Below are 18,981 nucleotides of genomic sequence, written 5' to 3'. Positions count from 1 at the left end.
ACATTTTTAGAGTTATAGAAAGATTGAGCAGATAGTTCAGATAGTTTCCATATATCCTCCCACAGTTAGCCTTAACATTTTTCTAAGTATGCTACATTTGTTAATACATCAATATTGATACTTAATGATTAAAGTCCATAGTTTATTTAGATTTCCTTAGTCTTTACATGATGTCTTATTTCTTTCCAGGATCGCATCCAGGATAGCACATTTAGTTTTCAAGTTTCTTTAGGCTTCTCTTTGCTGTGATGTGGCAGTTTCTCTGACTTTCCTTGTTTTGGGTGACTTGACAGTTTTGAGGATTACTTGCCAGGTATATTGTAGGATGCCCCTGTATTGGTCTGATGTTTTTTCTCATGATTGGCCTGGGGTTAAGTGTTTTTGAGAAAAGGACCACAGAGGTACAGTGCCGTTTTCATCACATCATATCAAGAGTATATAGTACACATATGACTTATGATTACTAATAATGACCTTGATCACTTGGTGGAGAGATCGCTCAAGTTTCTTCACAGTAAAATTACCCTTTGGAAGGAAGTCACTCTGAGTAGTCCTTACTTAAGGAGTAGAGAGTTATGCTACACCTACTGGAGGGCAGAGAATATAAGTTATTTGGAATTCTTTTGTAAGGGAACTTAGCCTCTTCTTCCCCATTTATTTGCTTATTCAATCATTTATATCACTGTGGACTCATTTATTTCATATATTGGATTATACTTTATTTTGTAACTCAAATTGTTCCAGCTTTGGCCACTGGGGAATCTTTATTTCCTGTGCTCCTCTGACATAATCAATGTGGGATTTATTTATTTATTAAAAAAAATTTTTTTTTTTGAGTACTTACTTCCTGGCACTACAATGAACCGGGCTTATTTTGTTTATTTCCTGCCCCAGTCCTAGAACTGGCAATTTCCCCAAGGAACTGTAGTTTCTTTTATAGGAGAATGGTATTAAAAACCAAGATCTGGTGGAAAGTGGATGTGGCTCAAGTGATTGAGTTCCCACCTACCACGTGGAAGGTCAGGGTTTGGTTCCCAGTGCCTCCTAGAGAAGACAAGCAAGACAGTGAGCTGGCATGGCAAGCTGACACAAAAGACATATGGAAGAAAACATAATGAGAGACACAACAAAACAGGGAGTGGAAGTGACTCAAGCAATTAGGTGCCTCCCTCCCACATGGGAGGTTCCAGGTTCAGTTCCTGGTGCCTCTTTTTTTGTTGTTTTTTAAAATTTGTCTTTCCTGGTGCCTCTTAAAGACAGCCAGGACACAACAGACACAATAAAATGCAAACAACAAGGGGGTGGGGAGAAATTAAAATAAATTAAAAAAAGCAACCAACCAAACCAAGATCTGGGCCCTAAGTATGCTTGTTGCTATAATAGGGTGTCATTTCTTTTAGTCCATCTCAGCTGACAGAGCAAAGAGATATGGGTATATACTAAATTGGGTATACTTACCTATCTATAAATATTTCTTTATGCTACCATCTATATCTGTACTAAGTTAAACATGAGTTCATATTGATGTCTCCAATGCTAATCCATTACTTGATTGATCATTCAAATCTCCTCCCCTTCAGCAGTGAGAAACCTGACTCCATCATCTCGCAGCCACTTTTAAGCTGGGTGAAGGGCTACCCTTTTTCCAGCAAAGGAAACTCTGGCACACAAGAACTGTGTGTCATCCACTTATTTGCCCATCATGCCAAATATTGGTTGAACACCATTATGTGAGGGAATGTGCTTGGCTCTTAGTATTCATCTTGGTTATAGCATACATTGTAAGGACCAGATGTTTACTGGAATATTCTGAAAATTTTTCAAGAGTCAACTTTTTTGTATAAAAAATAACAAATGGTATTACCACCCTATTTTTTTAAAAATTTATTTATTTTTATTCCCCTCTACCCCCATTCCCCCCATTGTCTGCCCTGTGTCCATTTGCTGTGTTTTTCTGTGTCTGCTTGTATTCTTATTAGGTGGCTCTGGGAACCAATCCTGGGAACTTCTGGAGTGGGAGAGGTTATTACTCTTGCACCACCTCAACTCCCTGTTCTGCTACATCTTTTTTTCTCTCCTTGTGTCTCTTATTGCATTGTCTTGCTGTGCCAGTTCTCTGCATTGGCCAGCACTCCTGCATAGGGTGGCATTCCCACAGGGGCCAGCTTGCCCTCACCAGGAGGCCCTGGGCATCGAACCCTGCACCTCCTGTATGGTAGACAGGAGCCCAGTTGGTTGAGCCATATCCATTTCCCTGATATTAGCACCTTTTATAATCCAAACATTTGACATATTTCTAAATACAACACTAGAGGTAGGGATCATTCATTTATTTATTCATTCATATTTTTCACTATCTCCTACATGTTGGGCTCTGGGTCCTGGGGATTCAAAGAAAAATTACAGCATACATGGTTCCTGCCTTCTAGTTGAGGGAAAGGAAAAAACACTATCTCCATCTTACAGATGAGAAAATTGCAGCTCAGATAGAAAGGGACTTGTCCAATAGTACAATTAGTAAGCTGTGAGGAGGGCTCATATCTGATCAACTCTAGAGCCAAACCTCTCTATCCAAAACACCTACCCTAAGTCAGTCCAGAAATCAACTGACTTGTTCTTTCCTCATCCAGATCTAAATGCCTTAGGAAAAGATAGCACAAGTGGCAACATACTTGACAGCAAGCAGGTTGGAGCATGCCCATGACTGGAACTAATGAGAAAACTAATAAGTTTTGCATTTGAGCTACTCAATCCCCAGATTCTGAAAACATTACTTGGTGTTGGTATAAGGAAACACAATCCAAACATTAAGGTTTGATTAATTTCATATTTAATAATTGATAAAAGTGAATAGAGTTGTCTTTTTGAAATGAAAAGAAAGGTAACTTTGTAAAAGTCAGAAAATGTGAGTGTCCCTTTGGTCCCATCCTGGATTTTTCTGCTGTCAACTGGATCCCCTCTAAATAGGTTGCAAAGATGTTTTTTTAAAAGATTTATTTATTTATCCCCCCACACCATTGTCTGCTTTCTGTGTCCATTCACTGTGTGTTCTTCTGTGTCTGCTTGTATTCTTATTAGGCAGCTCGAGGAACTGATCCTGGGACCTTCCAGAATAGGAGAGGTGATCATTCTCTTGCACCACCTCAGCTCCCTGATCTGTTGTCTCTTTTTGTTGTGTCATCTTGCTGCACCAGCTCTCCAAGTGGGACAGCACTCTTGCACAGGGCTTCACTCCTGTGTGGGGCAGCGCTCCTGCGGAAGCCATCACTCCATGCAGGCCAGCAATCTGCATGGGCCGGCCTGCCTTCACCAGGAGGCCCTGGGCATCGAACCCTACACCTCCTATATGGTAGACAGGAGCCCAATTGCTTGACCCACATCCGCTTCCCAAGATGTATTTCTGAACTCCATTCCCGATATTTTAAATTTGAAGACATGATTGCATATATAATAAAAGCACAGTTTAAATAGTATTATCTCTTCCTGAACACACAGTTGTATCCTCCTGACCCAGAACAAATATTTAGAGAAAGTCAACATATTTACAAACAAGATTTAATAATGCTGAAAGAACAGTTTGCTCCCAAATAAGAAAACTGTTTTGTTTTGTTTCAAAATGTTACAAATTCAGTGCTTGAAAATTCAGCAGCTAAGCAGCGAAACTAATAGAGTTTATTTTGGGAACTCTGTTAGCAAAACCAGCAGGCCTTTATCGGGGAAACCTGTTTTTTTTTGTTTGTTTGTTTGTTTGTTTTGGGGGGGTACTATTTACATCCCACACTGCACTTCTTCAGCCACCTTCAGTACCGCCTGTTCATCTTCTTGAACTTTTCATAGTGATAGTCATCGGTGGCCTTCTCATTAGCAGGACGCTTGCGGTTAGGAGGGGACCCTGAGAAGGAAAAAAATAGGAAAGGCTGTTTTCCATGATGGAACCTACCTGTACAGGCAAGGCCCATGGCTGTCTCACTCACCACAGGAACCCTAGGGCCTAACCAAGTAAAGAGGAACATGGAAGGGCCTCAGTAAATATCTTGTTACTGAACGAATGAAAATAAACATAAGCTAGGCCCAACAGATGGGGTGTCCACCTACCACATGGGAGGTCCAGGGTTCAAACCCAGGGCCTCCTGACCCATGTGATGAGCTGGCCCACGTGCAGTGCCGCAAGCAAAGAGTGCCCTGCCATTCAGGGGTGTCCCCTGCGTAGGGGGGCCCCATGTGCAAGGAGTGCGCCCCGTAAGGAGAGCTGCCCTGGGATGGTGCCATACACATGGAGAGCTGACGCAGCAAGATGACACAACAAAGAGAGACACAGATTCTGGGTGCTGCTGACAAGAATACAAGCGGACTCAGAACACACAGCAAATGGACATAAAGCGCAGACAAATGGTGGGGGGCGGGGGAAGGGAGAGAAATAAAAAAAAAATCTTTAAAACAAATAAAGAAAACATAAGCTAGAGTCAGGAACCAGCCAAAATATGCTGACATCAGCATTAGAATAGATCAACAGTAGTAGCTAAAATTCACTGAGAAGCTTGACTATTACCAGGTATTGCACTAAATCTTTTTAGCCATTATTTCCTTTAATCTTCACAATAATCTTGCTCAGAGAGGCTAGGTGACTTGCTCAAGGTCACAGAGAAAGTGAAGGCAGACTGAGATCTGAATCTAAGTCTGATGACTCCAAAATACTTGCTCTACTAACATGTTAATAACATGAAACTCTTCTGGAATCAAAAGGTACTAAAACCAAAATATTACAGAAAATAATTTCCCAAATAAGAAGAAACAAAGCAACACGTTGGATTTTCAGAAAACTCTGCAAAATTAACATTTCCTAAGAACTACACCATGTTGACAAAAAAAAAAAAATACCACCCCAGGCTTGTGAGTATATGGGAAAGGAGAAATGTTGGATGTTGCTGGTGGGAGAAATTAGTATCACAGTGCTGGTAGATAATCTGGTGACTTCTCAGAATATAGCCTAAGGACAAGATATAGAATGTTAAGAAGGATTAGAAAGCATTGTTTGAAATAGGGAAAAAATCATCTATACAATGGAACACATTACACCATTATGAAACCATACTTATACTGTTATGGGAAAACATTCAGGGCATGCTACTGAGTAAGAACTTGTAAGATCCTGTTAAGAATGTGACAATATACACGCTTCATCTATTTATGAGTTTAAAAAAAATTTAGATTATACACAAAAATTAACAATGGTTGTCTTTCAGTGGTGAAATTATGAGTAATTTTTAATTTAGTTTTGCTTACTGAAATTTTCTAAAATTTTCAATTTTTACTACATTTGTTAGCCCACTGACTCCTCGGAGTAAGCCTAAGAAGTAGGAGTTGGAGAGGTGAAGGCATGTGGATGTAATTCAGAGCATGGAATGGAACCCAGAACCTCCTAGCCCCTAAACCCCAGCTCCACTCCTGCCCAGCCCCTCTGCCTCTGTGGGCCCAGGGGGTACTGACCACTCCAGGGAACTCCCAGGCCTCTGCAATACTTACGCTCAGGCTCTGGCTTCTCTGTGTCACCCACTCTCAAAGGCCGGGCTTTGGGTTCTTCCTTGTTTCTCCGTATGGGGGCATTGAGCTCTTCATGATAAACTAGACCAGAAGAAACCAGGGGATGTGTTAAACAGAGTATAGCGTTCCTGGGATCTCAGCTCAATGGGGTGGGAGATGAGGGCAAGGCTCCTTTCCCAGAGATGCTTACATCGGTTGTGCTGTACATAATTTACAGCCATGTTAGTGGGCACAAAGGATGTCTCACTGTCTTTCTTCTTGTTCTGCTGCTCTGCCAGCAGACGGGCCTTGGCATCCTCCGTGGAAATGATATTTTTAATTTTAGCACTACAAGGAGAAAGGATCCACACTAGCATTAGTTTTTAGCACATTTGGTACTCAGATGGAAATGGCTGGTAAGGCTGCCAGTTCACCACTGAATAAGGAGATCATCGTTCTTGGAGCACAGCTCTCTGCAATCATATTCTCTCTTATAATCACATTCTCCTGGAGGTCCTCACAGCCATAGGAGTGCAGGAGTTATTCTCTTCAGATCAAGAGGAAATTAAGCCTCAGAGGAGTTAAGTGAACTATATAAGACTCAAAGCCAGTAAGGTGCCAGAAAAGAGGTGAGAACATAGAAGTCTCTGGACTTCTCTGTTATAGCCAAAGATGATTCTGACCATCATATTTCTTCCATAATCTCCTTTTAAAGTAGTTATTTTGTAGTTAAAATGAAAGGAGGGCCATTGATTGTATATTTTGGATGGATTGTATATTATGTGAATATACCTCAACAAAGCACCTTTTTAAAAAAAATGAGAGGATCTTGTGGTGAGGGGGTGGGTAAACTTTTTAACTTTGTGCCTGCTAGAATAAAACAGAAAAATACAAGAGCCTGATTAGAACATCTGAAAAGCTCTGAACAAGAGCTGAACATTTTTGCTTTTTGTGATCCAGGGGTCCCTTAAGGCTCTTCAATTACTTTGATCAGCCCTTCAGAGAAACTCCTGGCAGAGAGAACAGTAATAATTTATATCTGTGGTTTTCCAAGGAGACAGGTAAGAAATGATACTCTTAAATTTTAACTGGAAAGCAGAGAGCTGTTCCTTCTGCCTAGGGGCAGACAGAGGTGAGACCGTGGGTCTAAAACGTACTCGATGCCAAGGTCCACCTCAGGGATACCACTCAACATCTGGTTCGAAAGCATCTCCTCGGTTTTCTTTGCTGAGGAAACACGGATATTTTCTGGAAGCTCATAAAGACAATCCTCTGCATTCTTCGGCTTTACTTTTTGTTCCTCGTGTTCCACAATCCCTTTCCTTTTCTTAAGCTCTGTTTCAATATACTTCATCCTGAAATGAGAAACCACACAAGGTCTCAGGGAGGGTCAAGAAGCTCAGAACAGGAGTTTTCTGAATTAGTGGTCCCTAATAGTGGCCCACAGACCAGTAATGGTATATGATGAAATTTTCCACAGTCCATCAAGAAATGAGAAAAATAAAGATAACTTGAGATTTTTCATCAAGTGGACATTTTTCAATTTAAAGCACCAACTTATATTTTGAGAGTATGTCCTGCCAATCTTTTGGTGTTATCATATAGAAGATTTGAAGACAGAAAGACAATGTTGGATGATAGTTGTTTAACAATGTTTTTTTGCAAAATAAGAAGTGGGTAAGTCCATGTTTATCTGTGCAGTATTTTAGGGAAATATTACTAGGGAAGGAATCCAAAATTCCAAGAACCACTCTTTAAAGAACTTTCAAGAAGTCTGCACAGTTCTCAAGCCTGGGAGGTGAAAGAGAGAGGCCAAATTTGTCATCTTTGGAATATTCTGGAAATGTCATCCGTAACAAAATATCTTAGATTCCATCTGCCTGCAGTGTTTTGGATCCTGTCTGGCTGGAGCCTACCCTCAACTGGGCACAGCTGCCGACCTACATGTCTGCATCCTCATCCCTTCGGTTGGTTTCTGCAGAAAATGATGTCCCCAGGTGGAGGTCTTCCTCTTCACTGATCCTGAAGGGAGAGCACAATGAGGTCTAGCTTTAAAGTCATAACTCAGTGAGTTTGCATCTTATGTTACAAAAATAAAACCAAGTGCACAACAAAAAAGTTTAATATGAACCTGTTTATATTTGGGGAATATTTAAATATTTATGATAAGTAAATAGAAAAATACACAATTTGTTGACCTCTGGAGAATAAGTATACACTTTCATTTTTAAACTTCAGTATTGTTTGACTGTAACTGTGGTTTTCTTAAAGAAAAATAAAAACAAAGACAATGTGCCCTTACAGAAGGATTCTGCCCACTTATTCTAAGCTAACTCTTACAGAGTGTTTGTTTTTAAACAACATGTCCTTTACAAAGCACAAAGGACATGTTAAGATATCCCACTAAAGCTGATGCAGGTCCCAGCTTTCTGACAACTCATGAACTTAGCCAAAGGCCAAAGATGAGTTTGCATCCTAGTTTGTCCTGCACTTACTTATCTTTGCCCCTCTCCTTCAATTTCTTCATGTCCACCATACCACCTGTCTTCATCTGAAAGGGATCATCCTGCAGAAAGCAAGCATAGAAGGAGCATCTATATAATTAGCAGTGGAATTTTCTTTTAAGATGGAAACAATCACCCAGTGAAGAGCAACCATGTTTTCATGGGGGAGGGCCCCACAACTTACCACTAGGGTGGTCTCTTCCTGCACTTTCTCTCCCACCAACAGGGCCACAGCACTGAACAAAACCAAAAAGGCAGACAGACAGAAATGACACAATTCAGAAGTGAGGAGAAATACCCACTTATGAAGGCTGCAACATCACTTCACAGGAAACATTTGAGGCATGGTTACCAAAACCTGCTGGTAAAGCTAACAGAAATAAAGCAAGGCTCAGAAAGCACTCTAGTTACTGGGGGAGGGAGGGATGAGTGAAGTGGTACACTTTTCTGTAAAACCATTTGGCATTCCCTTGGCTTGGTTATCTCCTTTCTAAGATTTTGCCTTCAGGGAAAATATAGCTAAAGACAAATATAAGAATTTCTTTTGCAGCCTTATATGATAGTGAAAATTTACAAAATAACTTACAAGGCTCCAAATAGGGGATTAATTAACAAATTATGGTATATACATCTAGTGGAATATTTTGCAGTCATTAAAACGATTTTTGAAAAATATTTCAGAATGTGAGAGAATACCCACAATGTCAAGTAGAGTTGAAATATAGTGAGGAATAAAAGTGTATATAAAATTGATCACAATCTTTAAAAAAAAAAGAGAGAGGAAACTGAGATTGGAAGCATTCAACCATTACACTAGTTACCTCTGGATGGTAGAACTATGGACAATATTTTCTAAATTTCCCAAACTCTTATCAATTAGTATACATTTAAGAATTTATATATACATATATATATATATATATATGTGGGGGGCTGGGGAGAGAGAAAGAGAGAAACATGTTTCTGTATTTCTGGAGCAAACCTCAAGGCCCAGCGCATGTCCTGGTTAAATAAACGTTTGCATAGTGAATGCTGGTCCCCTCCTCGAGCAGTGATAGGTGCATAGTCTATTAAGAGAAGGGGCTATGATAGATATTTTGGCGGGGGCGTAATTCTATAACTCTCCTCCTCCCCGGGGTCCCTGGGCGGTACGCACCTCACCCCATTGGGTCTTTTCCTCAAATTCTGCACTTCTCGGGTCTCTTCCAGTTTTAATCTGAAAAAAAAAAAAAAAAAAAAAGAAATGCACGGGCTCAGAAACCCTCCCTAGAACCCCAACCCAAGAAGTAGCTCGACATCCCCACCCCGCTGCTGAGCCACGGTCACAGTGGTCCAGAGGGTGACTCTGCGCCTGGACCCACAGGGAGGTGGACGTACAGCGCTTGCTCAGGGCACCTCTCTCAACTGTACGACCTTAGGCCAGAGGCCTCACCCCTCGGAGGCTCGCTGTCTTCGTCCGCAGAAGGGGACAACTCGGCTCACAGCGATCATGAACGCCCCAAGCCGTGGTCCCTCTTCCCGTCCCGCGGAAGCCTCGCCCCACACGCACCGAACCTCCTTTGAGTCCTGCTCATCTTCTTCCGATTCTGAGTCGGCACGGCGCCGGCGGAAAGTTTTCCCGGTGACCGGCATGCTAGCACCGGCCCGGGTCCGACGGCCAAGCCTCAGTGCGGAGGCTGGAACTGCTTCCGGCGCGCGGCAGTGATGTCAGAGCGCCGGCCGAGCCCGACCCCGCCTTCCAACCCCACCCCCCAACTGGTCACGCCCCTGGTCTGTCGCGTCGGCTTCCCCCGATTGGGTGGATGAAGGGAAGGAGGCGGGGCGCGTCCGGCTCGGCCCTAAGATCCTGCGCGGCGCGGCTGAGGGCGCGCTTGACTGACAGGCGGCGTCGGCGGCGCGGTTGCGGCTGCGGTGAGTTCTGGACTGCTTGGGGGTGCTCGGGGGTTGCTCGGGGGTTGCTCGGGGGGGTCTGACCTCTCCCAGAAAGGGCCACCCCATCGCAGATCCTGGGCGATGGGGGCCTGGCCTTGCCTGGTGCACCCAAAGCTGCAGCCAGGTGAGCGGAGCCTGGGGTCATCGGGCCACCGCCACTGACCTCTCTTCCCTTCTCCGGCGGGTGCCCACGGTGTCTTGAGGCCCCAGCACCCCACTTCGTACCCGCCCCCGGGGGCTTGTTGTAACTCCGGAACAGAGGCCGTTTACCTCTTTCATTTCTGCCCGAGGCATGACCCCACTTTGTGTGGCGTCTTGGGGCCTTGACTTTTATTTTCCCCGGGTTCTAGGCCCTGACGTAAATTTTTTTTCTTTATAGAAAAAGATGACCAGTTCTCCTTAGCTGTGGTGAATTAAGGTACCAGCAACGACAGACCTCGAGGAGAGAAGCGCCTGAGGTTTTGAGCCCACTCGGGAGGGTTTGGTGGCCCTTCTTCGCTGTGTTGAGTGTTTGCTGGCACTTCCCTGGACCTTCAGGGCCCTTGTTTTCCTCTTTTGTCAGGAAGACTGTCACTCCGTCCTCTGCTCCTGCCACCCAGAGGATACTGCGAGGATTAAGTTATTTGAAAAACTGGGCATAACAGAGACTTAGGAGATAATTGAATATATAATTGATAGCTTATGGGGCTTTAAGGAATTGCCTTAAGTAATAGTAGTTTTCCTTTTTTCCATATAGGTCAGTCTTTTCCTTTGAAAGAACTACCTCTTAAGCTCTTCCAATATGGCAGTCACTGGGCTGAGCATTGTTTCATTGAATTCTCCCAACAATCCTGTGGAGTGGAGTGGAATATTATTTTTCATTTTACAAATGAGCACCAGAGAGGCCATACTTGTCTGAAGTTACACAGCAAACACATCTAGAAGGTGGAGGAGGGAATCAGTTACAGATCTTTCTCTACTGCATACTTTGTACAGTACCTGATACCGTAAGAATTGAGTAAATGTTTGCTGCAGCTGCTGTTAATACATTTCATTGCCTTGGGGTAGGGGCTAATAGTGATTGTTTTTAGTTCCCTCTTCTGGAAGACCATTCTAAAGTAGGGCAGCATTTCCGGAGCGCCTTTCCTTTCTCTGGAACAGTCTCTGAGATTGTTTTCTCTTTCTTGGACTGGGACAAATAGACTCTGGAATTCTTGAAACAGTTTTGGCAGTCCAGAAGTTTTGCCTCTGCCATCTGGTTCAGCCAAAGCCAGATGCACTTGGGAATGACTGGGTACCGTTTCGTTGGGGATCACTGCAGGAACATAAGAAATTGACGCCTGGGTGGCTCTGAATTTGCCCACCTGGCAGCCCTCCCATCGCACACCACCAACTTTCAAGGGTCACTGGACACTACTCACCAGGCAGTTTCTGGAGAGGACCAGAAAGCCAGGTACATTTCTGGATGCTTCTTCCACCCAAAGTCCCAGGGAGGAGCATCTGGTGCAAGTGAACTGCCCCCCTGGAGAGGCCATAGTGTCCAGGGATTCCAGCTGGACAATGGCAGATCTAATTGAGACAAGATTTGCACAGTACCTGCACATTTGTAGTGCTCAGAAAGTGACAGCTGCAAATCTGGCAGTGGCTGGGCTGAGGGACTACAGACCCTTCAAGTCTAGCTGGGCCTTTTTGGAGATTGGGATGGGACTGCTTCTTAGAAGTAGTCTTTAAGAAATTTGGGTTGAGTCTTATGGTTTAGTCTGAGAATTCAGTTGTTTAAGAAAATGTTGAGGTTTGGGTTGATTTGCTGTCTCCTCTTTGGAGCCAGATGAAATACTGGGGCATTTCAGGGTTCAGTGAGCATTAATGTCCAGGTAGATTTGGGATCCAGCGAAGTGATAAATTTCAGAGCCTGGTATAGAATAGGTGTTCAATAAATGTTTTTGGGCTTATTCATTTATCCAACAAATAAATGTTGGACATTTACTTTATGGAGCAGGCACTGTTATAGGTGCTTGAAATATATCAGTGAGCAAAAGAGACTAAAGATCCCTGCTCTAGTGAAGTTTACATTTTAATAACAATAAGTAAAAAGTATCATAGAAGGTGACAAGAAAAGAGAAAAAAATAGAGCAAGGCAAGGGGAATCAGGAGTGGGAGGGAGGGTTGAGTTACAAATTTAATGTATTCTGGTTTGTGGTTTGGTTGATGACAAAAGCAGCAGTGGACTGAATTAGAGGCTCTGTATTCAAGTCTGTGTTCTGCAAGCTTGCCATTTGGCTTAGGGCAACAGCCTTCCCTTCTTGAGCCTCTCTTTCCCTGCCAGAGTCTCTGCTCTACCATTTACTGGTTACACAAAGTTTGGTTTTACTGAACCTTTCTAATTGTCTGCTTCTCTGTGGTTTTAAGTGTCTTCAGATCCAAATGTCTGAGTCTTGAGTTTCTGCTTATGCTTACATTTACATACTCATATCATGGTTTGGGGCCTTCTCAGTGGCCTGGACCAGTCACTGCCTCCAGTCTACTTGCCCCCAGGGCCTGCTACTCTCAGGTAGCCCCAGATCCGTGCCCTTTCTAATTAACCGACTCTTAATGAAGCCCAGAACAAAGGGCAATACCAGGTTTTGGTTTCTGCAAATTTATTATAATTTATTATCATCCTAGACTTCAAGGAATTTATTTATTTATTTATTTTTTAAGAAGATTTATTTATTTATTTAATTTCCACCCCTCCCCTGGTTGTCTTGCTCTTGGTGTCTATTTGCTGCATCTTGTTTCTTTGTCCGCTTCTGTTGTCGTCAGCGGCACGGGAAGTGTGGGCGGCGCCATTCCTGGGCAGGCTGCTCTTTCTTTTCACGCTGGGCGGCTTTCCTAACAGGCGCACTCCTTGCGCGTGGGGCTCCCCCATGCGGGGGACACCCTTGCGTGGCACGGCACTCCTTGCGCGCATCAGCACTGTGCATGGCCAGCTCCACACGGGTCAAGGAGGCCTGGGGTTTGAACCGCGGACCTCCCATATGGTAGACGGACGCCCTAACCACTGGGCCAAAGTCCGTTTCCCTCAAGGAATTTAAATTAAACGTCAAAGTGTTCCTTGAAGAATGACTCAGAAGAGGTTCTTGTGAGGGAGACTGTTCTCCTTGTGATGCTGGGGGAGTCTTTCCTTGGAGTCTGGATATTTGGAATTGGAAAGGTCAAGATCTTCCCAAGGACAGGCTGACCTGGGTCTGTTTGGGAGGCTGTGTAGCCAACAGTTCAACACTAGCTTCTGGGCAGGCATTCCTGGGTTTGAATCCTGGCTCAACCACTTAGTAACTGTGTGTTGAATTTTCATCTCTCTGAGCCTCAGTTTCTCCATCTTAATTGGAGCTAGTCATGGTGCTCTCCTCCCAGGGTGGTCATGAGGATTCCGTGAGATCATGCATATAAGAGCTCAAGACATGGAGCTGTTAGTATCAGTTCTAATACATGGGGGCTATTTACAGCACAGCACAAGGCAGGTAAGGCTAAGGGGTGAATGAGGAGACCTAGAGGTGTGTGGAAAGCAGAGTTTGTCAAGGCCGGGGATACTCAGAATTTGTCAAGGTCGGGGATACTCAGAGTTTCTGCTTTGAGAGTCAAAAGGTTGGTGGACTCTTGGGGAATTAAGACTGGGTTAAGAGATGGAGTATGTTTGGGATTTGGTTAAAATGGAGTTGTTTTGGGATAGAGTGAAGAGAACTGGAGGGAGGGTAAAGGTACATGTACTGAGGAGTGGAAGGAGCGTGGAAGGGTGTATGCACATGCATGTGTGCAGGAATGGGTGTGTGGGGTGTGAGATGGCTAATGTGATGAGGATCAGTGCCAGCAGGGCTGGTGAGCATCCCTCTTTGAGTAGACAGCTCAGCAACATTGCTTACCATTTTGGTCCTGAGGGACTGGGCTTCTTACTGGGAGGAAGAGGGTGTAGCCAGAAACTCCAGAAAAATGATAAGTAATGGGCATGGGAGGCTGGTTTCAGCTGGCACCAGGCCCCAGTATGCTTCACTGACTATGCTTACGTGCTGGGCGGGTCTGGCCCTAAGACCTGTCCCCTACGCTTTGTCCCTGAGGGGGTGGCACCTTTCCCCCTCTCATGATGCAGGCCCCAGGGAGGGAAAAGTGCCTGCCCTTGTTTAGGATGAAGCGACTTAGAGGTATGACTCAGGGCCAGGAATGGGTGGGATCTTTGCCAGACCTATTAACCCTACCTCCTTTCCTCCTGCTTTGTCATGCCTCAGGAGAGGAGGAGGATCTGGTAGATCAGGAGGGAGAGTTACTCTGGTTGATATGATGGAGGCACAGCCCTGATGGCTGGCATTAATGGGCACTGACTGAGGCAGCACAGTAGGACCAGGGCTACCGATAGGGCCTATACTGGGATCCCCATTCTCTCAGCAATTTAGGTTTCTTTCCCTTTCAGCCTTTTTAAATACCTGCTCTGTCTTCTCCATTTATTTGCATAGAGGTAGAGGTAGAAAAGGGCTGTGAAGTCAGACACAACTTGGCTCAATTGCAGCTGTGTCACTTTCTCACTGTGTGAGGTTGGACAAATGACTTCCCATCTCAGAGCCTTTTTAATATTCAAGCTCCTAAGGTGAGAAACAGTTGTGCTTGCCCAAAAGGGACAGGTAAGCGTTTGATGAGATAGTGCAGGTGACACACTGGGTATAGTACCAGACTGAGTAGATGTGGATCCCAGATTGATCGATCTGTCTGTCTGTCTATCTATCTATCTACATCATCATTATTACTATTGTTGATCTACTCGGGGGTAAATTTTAGACATAATGACCCTTTACCCGTAAATATTTCAGGAGTTGTTGTCTAAGAACAAGGATATTATTATATATAACCAGAGAGTGATTTTCTCCTTCTGAAACATTAACGTTAATATACTACTATTATCTAATTTGCAGCCCATATTCAAATTTGCCAGTTGTTCCAAGAATGTCCTTTATGACAATTTCCCTCTTGATCCACCATCCAATTTTGTCTCTTTAGTATCATTTATCTGGAACAGTTTCTCATTCTTTCTTTGTTCAGAAAGGGGCTCTTCAAGGTGCAGGGAAGAAGTAGAGGTACTCAGCAGAAAGTAGGGTCCAGAGGTGCCAGCTATGTAGGGCAATGGGAAAAGTGTCTGAAGATTTCCTCTAGCCTTTTTTTTTTTTTAATGTCAAAAGCGCCTGTAGATGAGCTTGAATATTAAAAAGGAGCACCAAGAATCAAAGGAACCATGTATTAGTCACCAACTGTGTGACCAACTTGTTGACATTGGTGCATTTCGTTGCTGGACCAGTTGACCTGTGCTGTCCTCAGGCAAAAGAGCCCTGAGTGAAGAAACTGATAGAGAGTGTTTCGGTTATGGCTGCTTCATACCCTTCTGTGTGACCCTGAACATTCTTATAAATCTCAGTTCCCTGATCTATAAAGCATGGCCCTAGTTTAGCTGTTTTTTGAGCATTCTTGGTACAGATAACTACAGATTCTGAAAGTCTGTGTGATCAGAAATGATCATATTAAATGCTTCTTATGAATTGTTTCACTCCATCCTTTCAAGAACCTTAGTTGCTTTTATGGTCCCCATTTTATGGATGAGGAAACAGGATTAAATGATTTATCTAAGGTCACACAGTTTGCAAGTGACAGAGGAGGAGCTGACCATAGGGCTGGATGTCTGCTATTGCCTTCTGTTATAATTACCTCCCAGGAGAACATTTATGAAGCAACTGACATATGGTAAGGGCACAACAAAAGGTGGTTGCTGTTAGTAAACAATTCCCTAGTGGTTGCATGCAGGTACACAGATGTTGAAGCATGAGACTGTACCTCATGAGGGCAGAAACCATGTCTGGCATATGTTCCGGGCTTCCAGGGACTCTATTTGGCACTGAGGAGGTCCTTAGTCAGTGTGGGTTGGGTACCAAGATAAAACAAAATAACTTTCAGATCGCTGAAACATGTACAATCCTTGCAGACTCATGTGTTTCTGATCTCTTAGATATGGTGTGTAGAGTATTAAGCACTGAAAACTTTTAGTACTACCATTTAACTTTTCCCTTCATATAAACTTATTTTTAAACATTTAACTTTTCAGAATGTTAGAAACTTTGAACTTTCTATCTTAGGCATGCTCATATACTGTTGGTTGGCATATAAGCTTATTTTCTTATGTATCTGGAGCTTTTTACTTTTTATTTTTTAATTTATTTCTCCCCACCCCTTTGTTGTTTGCACTTGCTATGTCTGTTCATCTTCCTTGTTTCTTTTCAGGAGGCACCAGGAACTGAACCCAGGACCTCTGATGTGGGAAGGAGGTGCCTAATTGTTTGAGCCACTTCCGCTCCCTGCTTTGTTGTGTCTCTCGTTATGTTTCTCTTATTGTTGCGTCATCATGCTGCGTCAGCTTGCCTCACTTGCCCATTGCATCAACTTGCTGTCTTGCTTATCTTTAGGAGGCACTGGGAACCTCTGCTCCCTGCTTTGTTGGGTCTCTCATTATGTTTTTTCTTCTTATGTCTCTTATTGTGTCAGCTTGCTGCTCTGGCTCATTGTGCCAGCTTGCTCTCTTCTTTAGGAGGCACTGGGACCTGAACCAGGGACCTCCCATGTGGTAGGTGGAAGCTCATTTGCCTGAGCCACATCTTTTGTAGAGCTTTTAAAACAAACAGTTTGACATAGTAATTTTTCTTTTAGTAAAAGATATAGTCAAAGATTTGTATTCTTTTTTTAAAAAAGATTTATTTCTTCTGCCCTCCCCCCTTGTTGTTTGTGCTTACTGTCTGCTCTCTGTGTCTACTTGTCTTCTTTTTAGGAGGCACTGGGAACTAAACCTGGGACCTCCCATGTAGGGGGGAGGCACCCAGTTTCTAGGATAACTGAATATCTATAACCAAAAGAATGAAAGAGGACCACTGTCTCGCTCCCTATACAAGAATCAACTGAAAATGAATCAAAGACCTAAATATAAAAGCCAGGATCATAAAACAACTAGAAGAAAATATATGGAAACATCTTCAATACTTAGATGGTGGTTTCTTGGTCCTTATACCCAAAGTACATGCAACATGCCATTACCATGCTGTTTTGACCACTGTAGCTTTGTAATATGTTTCAAGATCAGGCAGTGAAATTTCTCCCATGTCGCTCTTCTTTTCTAGAATGCTTTTGGCTATTCGGGTACACTTTCCCTTCCAAATGAATTTGGTAATTGCCTTTTCTAATTCTGTAAGGTATGTTGTTGGGATCTAGATTGATATTGCATTCACTCTATGAATCAGTTTGGGTAAGATTAACATCTTCACAATATTTCTTCTTCCAATCCATGAACATGGAATGTCTTTCCTTTGTTTAGGTCTTTTTAAATTTCTTTTAGCATTGTTTTGTGGTTTTCTGCATATAGGTCCATATTTCTTTGGTTAAATTAATTCATAGGTATTTGAGTCTTTTTGTTGCTATTGTAAATGGAATTTCCCCCCTGATTTCCTTCTCAGATTGGTTCAGTACTAATATACAAAAACATTACTGATTTTGCATGCTGGTCTTGTATCCTGCCACTTTGCTGAACTCATTTATTAACTCAGGTAGCTTTGTTGTGAATATTCTAAGTACAGGATCATGTCATTCGCAAACAGTGAGAGTTTTATTTTCTCTTTTCCTATTTGGATGCCTTTAATTTTTTTAAATTGCCCTAGCTAGAACTTCTAGTGCAATATTGAATAAAAGTGGTGACAGTGGGCATCCGTGTCTTGTTCCTGATCATAGAGGGAAAGCTCTCAACCTTTCCCCATTGACTATGATGTTGGCTGTGGGTTTTCATATATGCTTTTTTTTTCTTCATTTGAATAACTTTATTTCTTATTATAAAAGTAATACCTGCTTATTTTAGAATTTTTAGGAAATATTGATTATATGCTTTTTATTATATTGAAGAATTTTCCTTCTATTCCTCTCTTGAAGTGTTTTTATCAAAAAAGGGTGCTGGTTATGTCAAATGCCTTTTCTGCATCGATCAAGATGATCATGTGTTTTTTTTCCCCTTCAGTTTTTTTTTTTTTAAGATTTATTTATTTAATTCTCTCCGCTTCCCCCCCACCCCAGTTGTCTGTTCTCTGTGTCTATTTGCTGCGTGTTCTTCTTTGTCTGCTTCTGTTGTTGTCTGTGGCATGGGAATCTGTATTTCTTTTTGTTGCGTCATCTTGTTGTGTCAGCTCTCCATGTGTGCAGCGCCATTCCTGGGCAGGCTGCACTTTCTTTCGCACTGGGCACCTCTCCTTATGGGGCGCACTCCTTGCACGTGGGGCTCCCCTACACGGGGACACCCTTGTGTGGTGTGGCACTCCTTGTGTGCATCAGCACTGCACGTGGGCCAGCTCCACACGGGTCAAGGAGGCCCGGGATTTGAACCGCGGACCTCCCATGTGGTAGACGGATGCCCTAACCACTGGGCCAAGTCTGCTTCCCCTTCAATTTGTTAATATGGTATATCATATTGATTGATTTTCTCATGTTAAACCAGACTTGCATACCAGGAATAAATCCCACTTGGTGATATATAGGTCTTTTGTTACGCTGTTGGATTCAATTTGCAAGTATTTTGTTGAGAATTTTTGCATCTGTGTTCATTAGAGAGATTGGTCTCTAATCTTTTTTGTAGTATCTTTATCTGGCATTGATATTAGGGTGATGTTGGTTTCATAAAATGTGTTTGGTAATGTTCTTTCCTCTTCAATTTTATGGAAGAGTTTAAACAAGATTGCTGTTCATTCTTTTTGAAATGTTTGGTGGAAATCACCTGTGAAGTCATCTGGTCCTGGGTTTTTCTTTGCTGGGAGATTTTTGATGATGGACTCAATCTCATTAAATGTGATTGGTTTGTTAAGTTCTCGTATTTCTTGTAGCATCAGTGTAAGTTGTGCATTTGTAGGTATTTGTCCATTTCATCTAGGTTGTCTAGTTTGTTGGCATACAGTTTCTTATAATATCCTCTTATGATTCTTTTTATTTCTGTGGTATCAGTTGTAACTTC

General features: G+C 42.9%; 2 protein-coding genes across 27 annotated transcripts in view; one reads left to right on the top strand and one right to left on the bottom strand.

The window, feature by feature from the left end:
• Nucleotides 1-3,539: 3,539 nt before the first annotated feature.
• On the bottom strand, nucleotides 3,540-9,741 carry C8H9orf78 (chromosome 8 C9orf78 homolog). The gene is made up of 9 exons (XM_004463036.4): nucleotides 9,574-9,741; nucleotides 9,181-9,240; nucleotides 8,209-8,260; nucleotides 8,016-8,086; nucleotides 7,465-7,542; nucleotides 6,678-6,875; nucleotides 5,732-5,868; nucleotides 5,524-5,622; nucleotides 3,540-3,892 (listed from the first exon to the last, which is right to left on the bottom strand). The coding sequence occupies exons 1-9, from the start codon at nucleotides 9,654-9,656 to the stop codon at nucleotides 3,801-3,803; spliced, it is 870 nt and encodes a 289-aa protein (XP_004463093.1). The 5' UTR covers nucleotides 9,657-9,741; the 3' UTR covers nucleotides 3,540-3,800.
• An 87-nt stretch (nucleotides 9,742-9,828) lies between these two features.
• The window catches only part of USP20 (ubiquitin specific peptidase 20), a 59,553-nt gene continuing 50,400 nt past the window's right edge, over nucleotides 9,829-18,981 (top strand). For 3 of the 26 annotated variants that reach the window (XM_071216909.1, XM_071216908.1, XM_012526979.3), the window contains exons 1-3: nucleotides 9,893-9,935; nucleotides 10,336-10,374; nucleotides 10,693-11,388. The gene's annotated coding sequence lies outside the window, so the exon portion shown is untranslated. Of the gene's footprint in view, nucleotides 10,081-10,335; nucleotides 10,375-10,692; nucleotides 11,389-18,981 lie in introns of all 26 variants that reach the window. The other 23 variants (XM_071216904.1, XM_058302250.2, XM_058302248.2 and 20 more) reach the window with 17 other exon arrangements.

This window comes from Dasypus novemcinctus, chromosome 8, assembly GCF_030445035.2.
Source record: "Dasypus novemcinctus isolate mDasNov1 chromosome 8, mDasNov1.1.hap2, whole genome shotgun sequence".
Classification (NCBI taxonomy): Eukaryota; Metazoa; Chordata; class Mammalia; order Cingulata; family Dasypodidae; genus Dasypus; species Dasypus novemcinctus.
The sequence above is the reverse complement of the archived record's forward strand: the minus strand, read 5'-3'. Positions and strand labels throughout refer to the sequence as shown.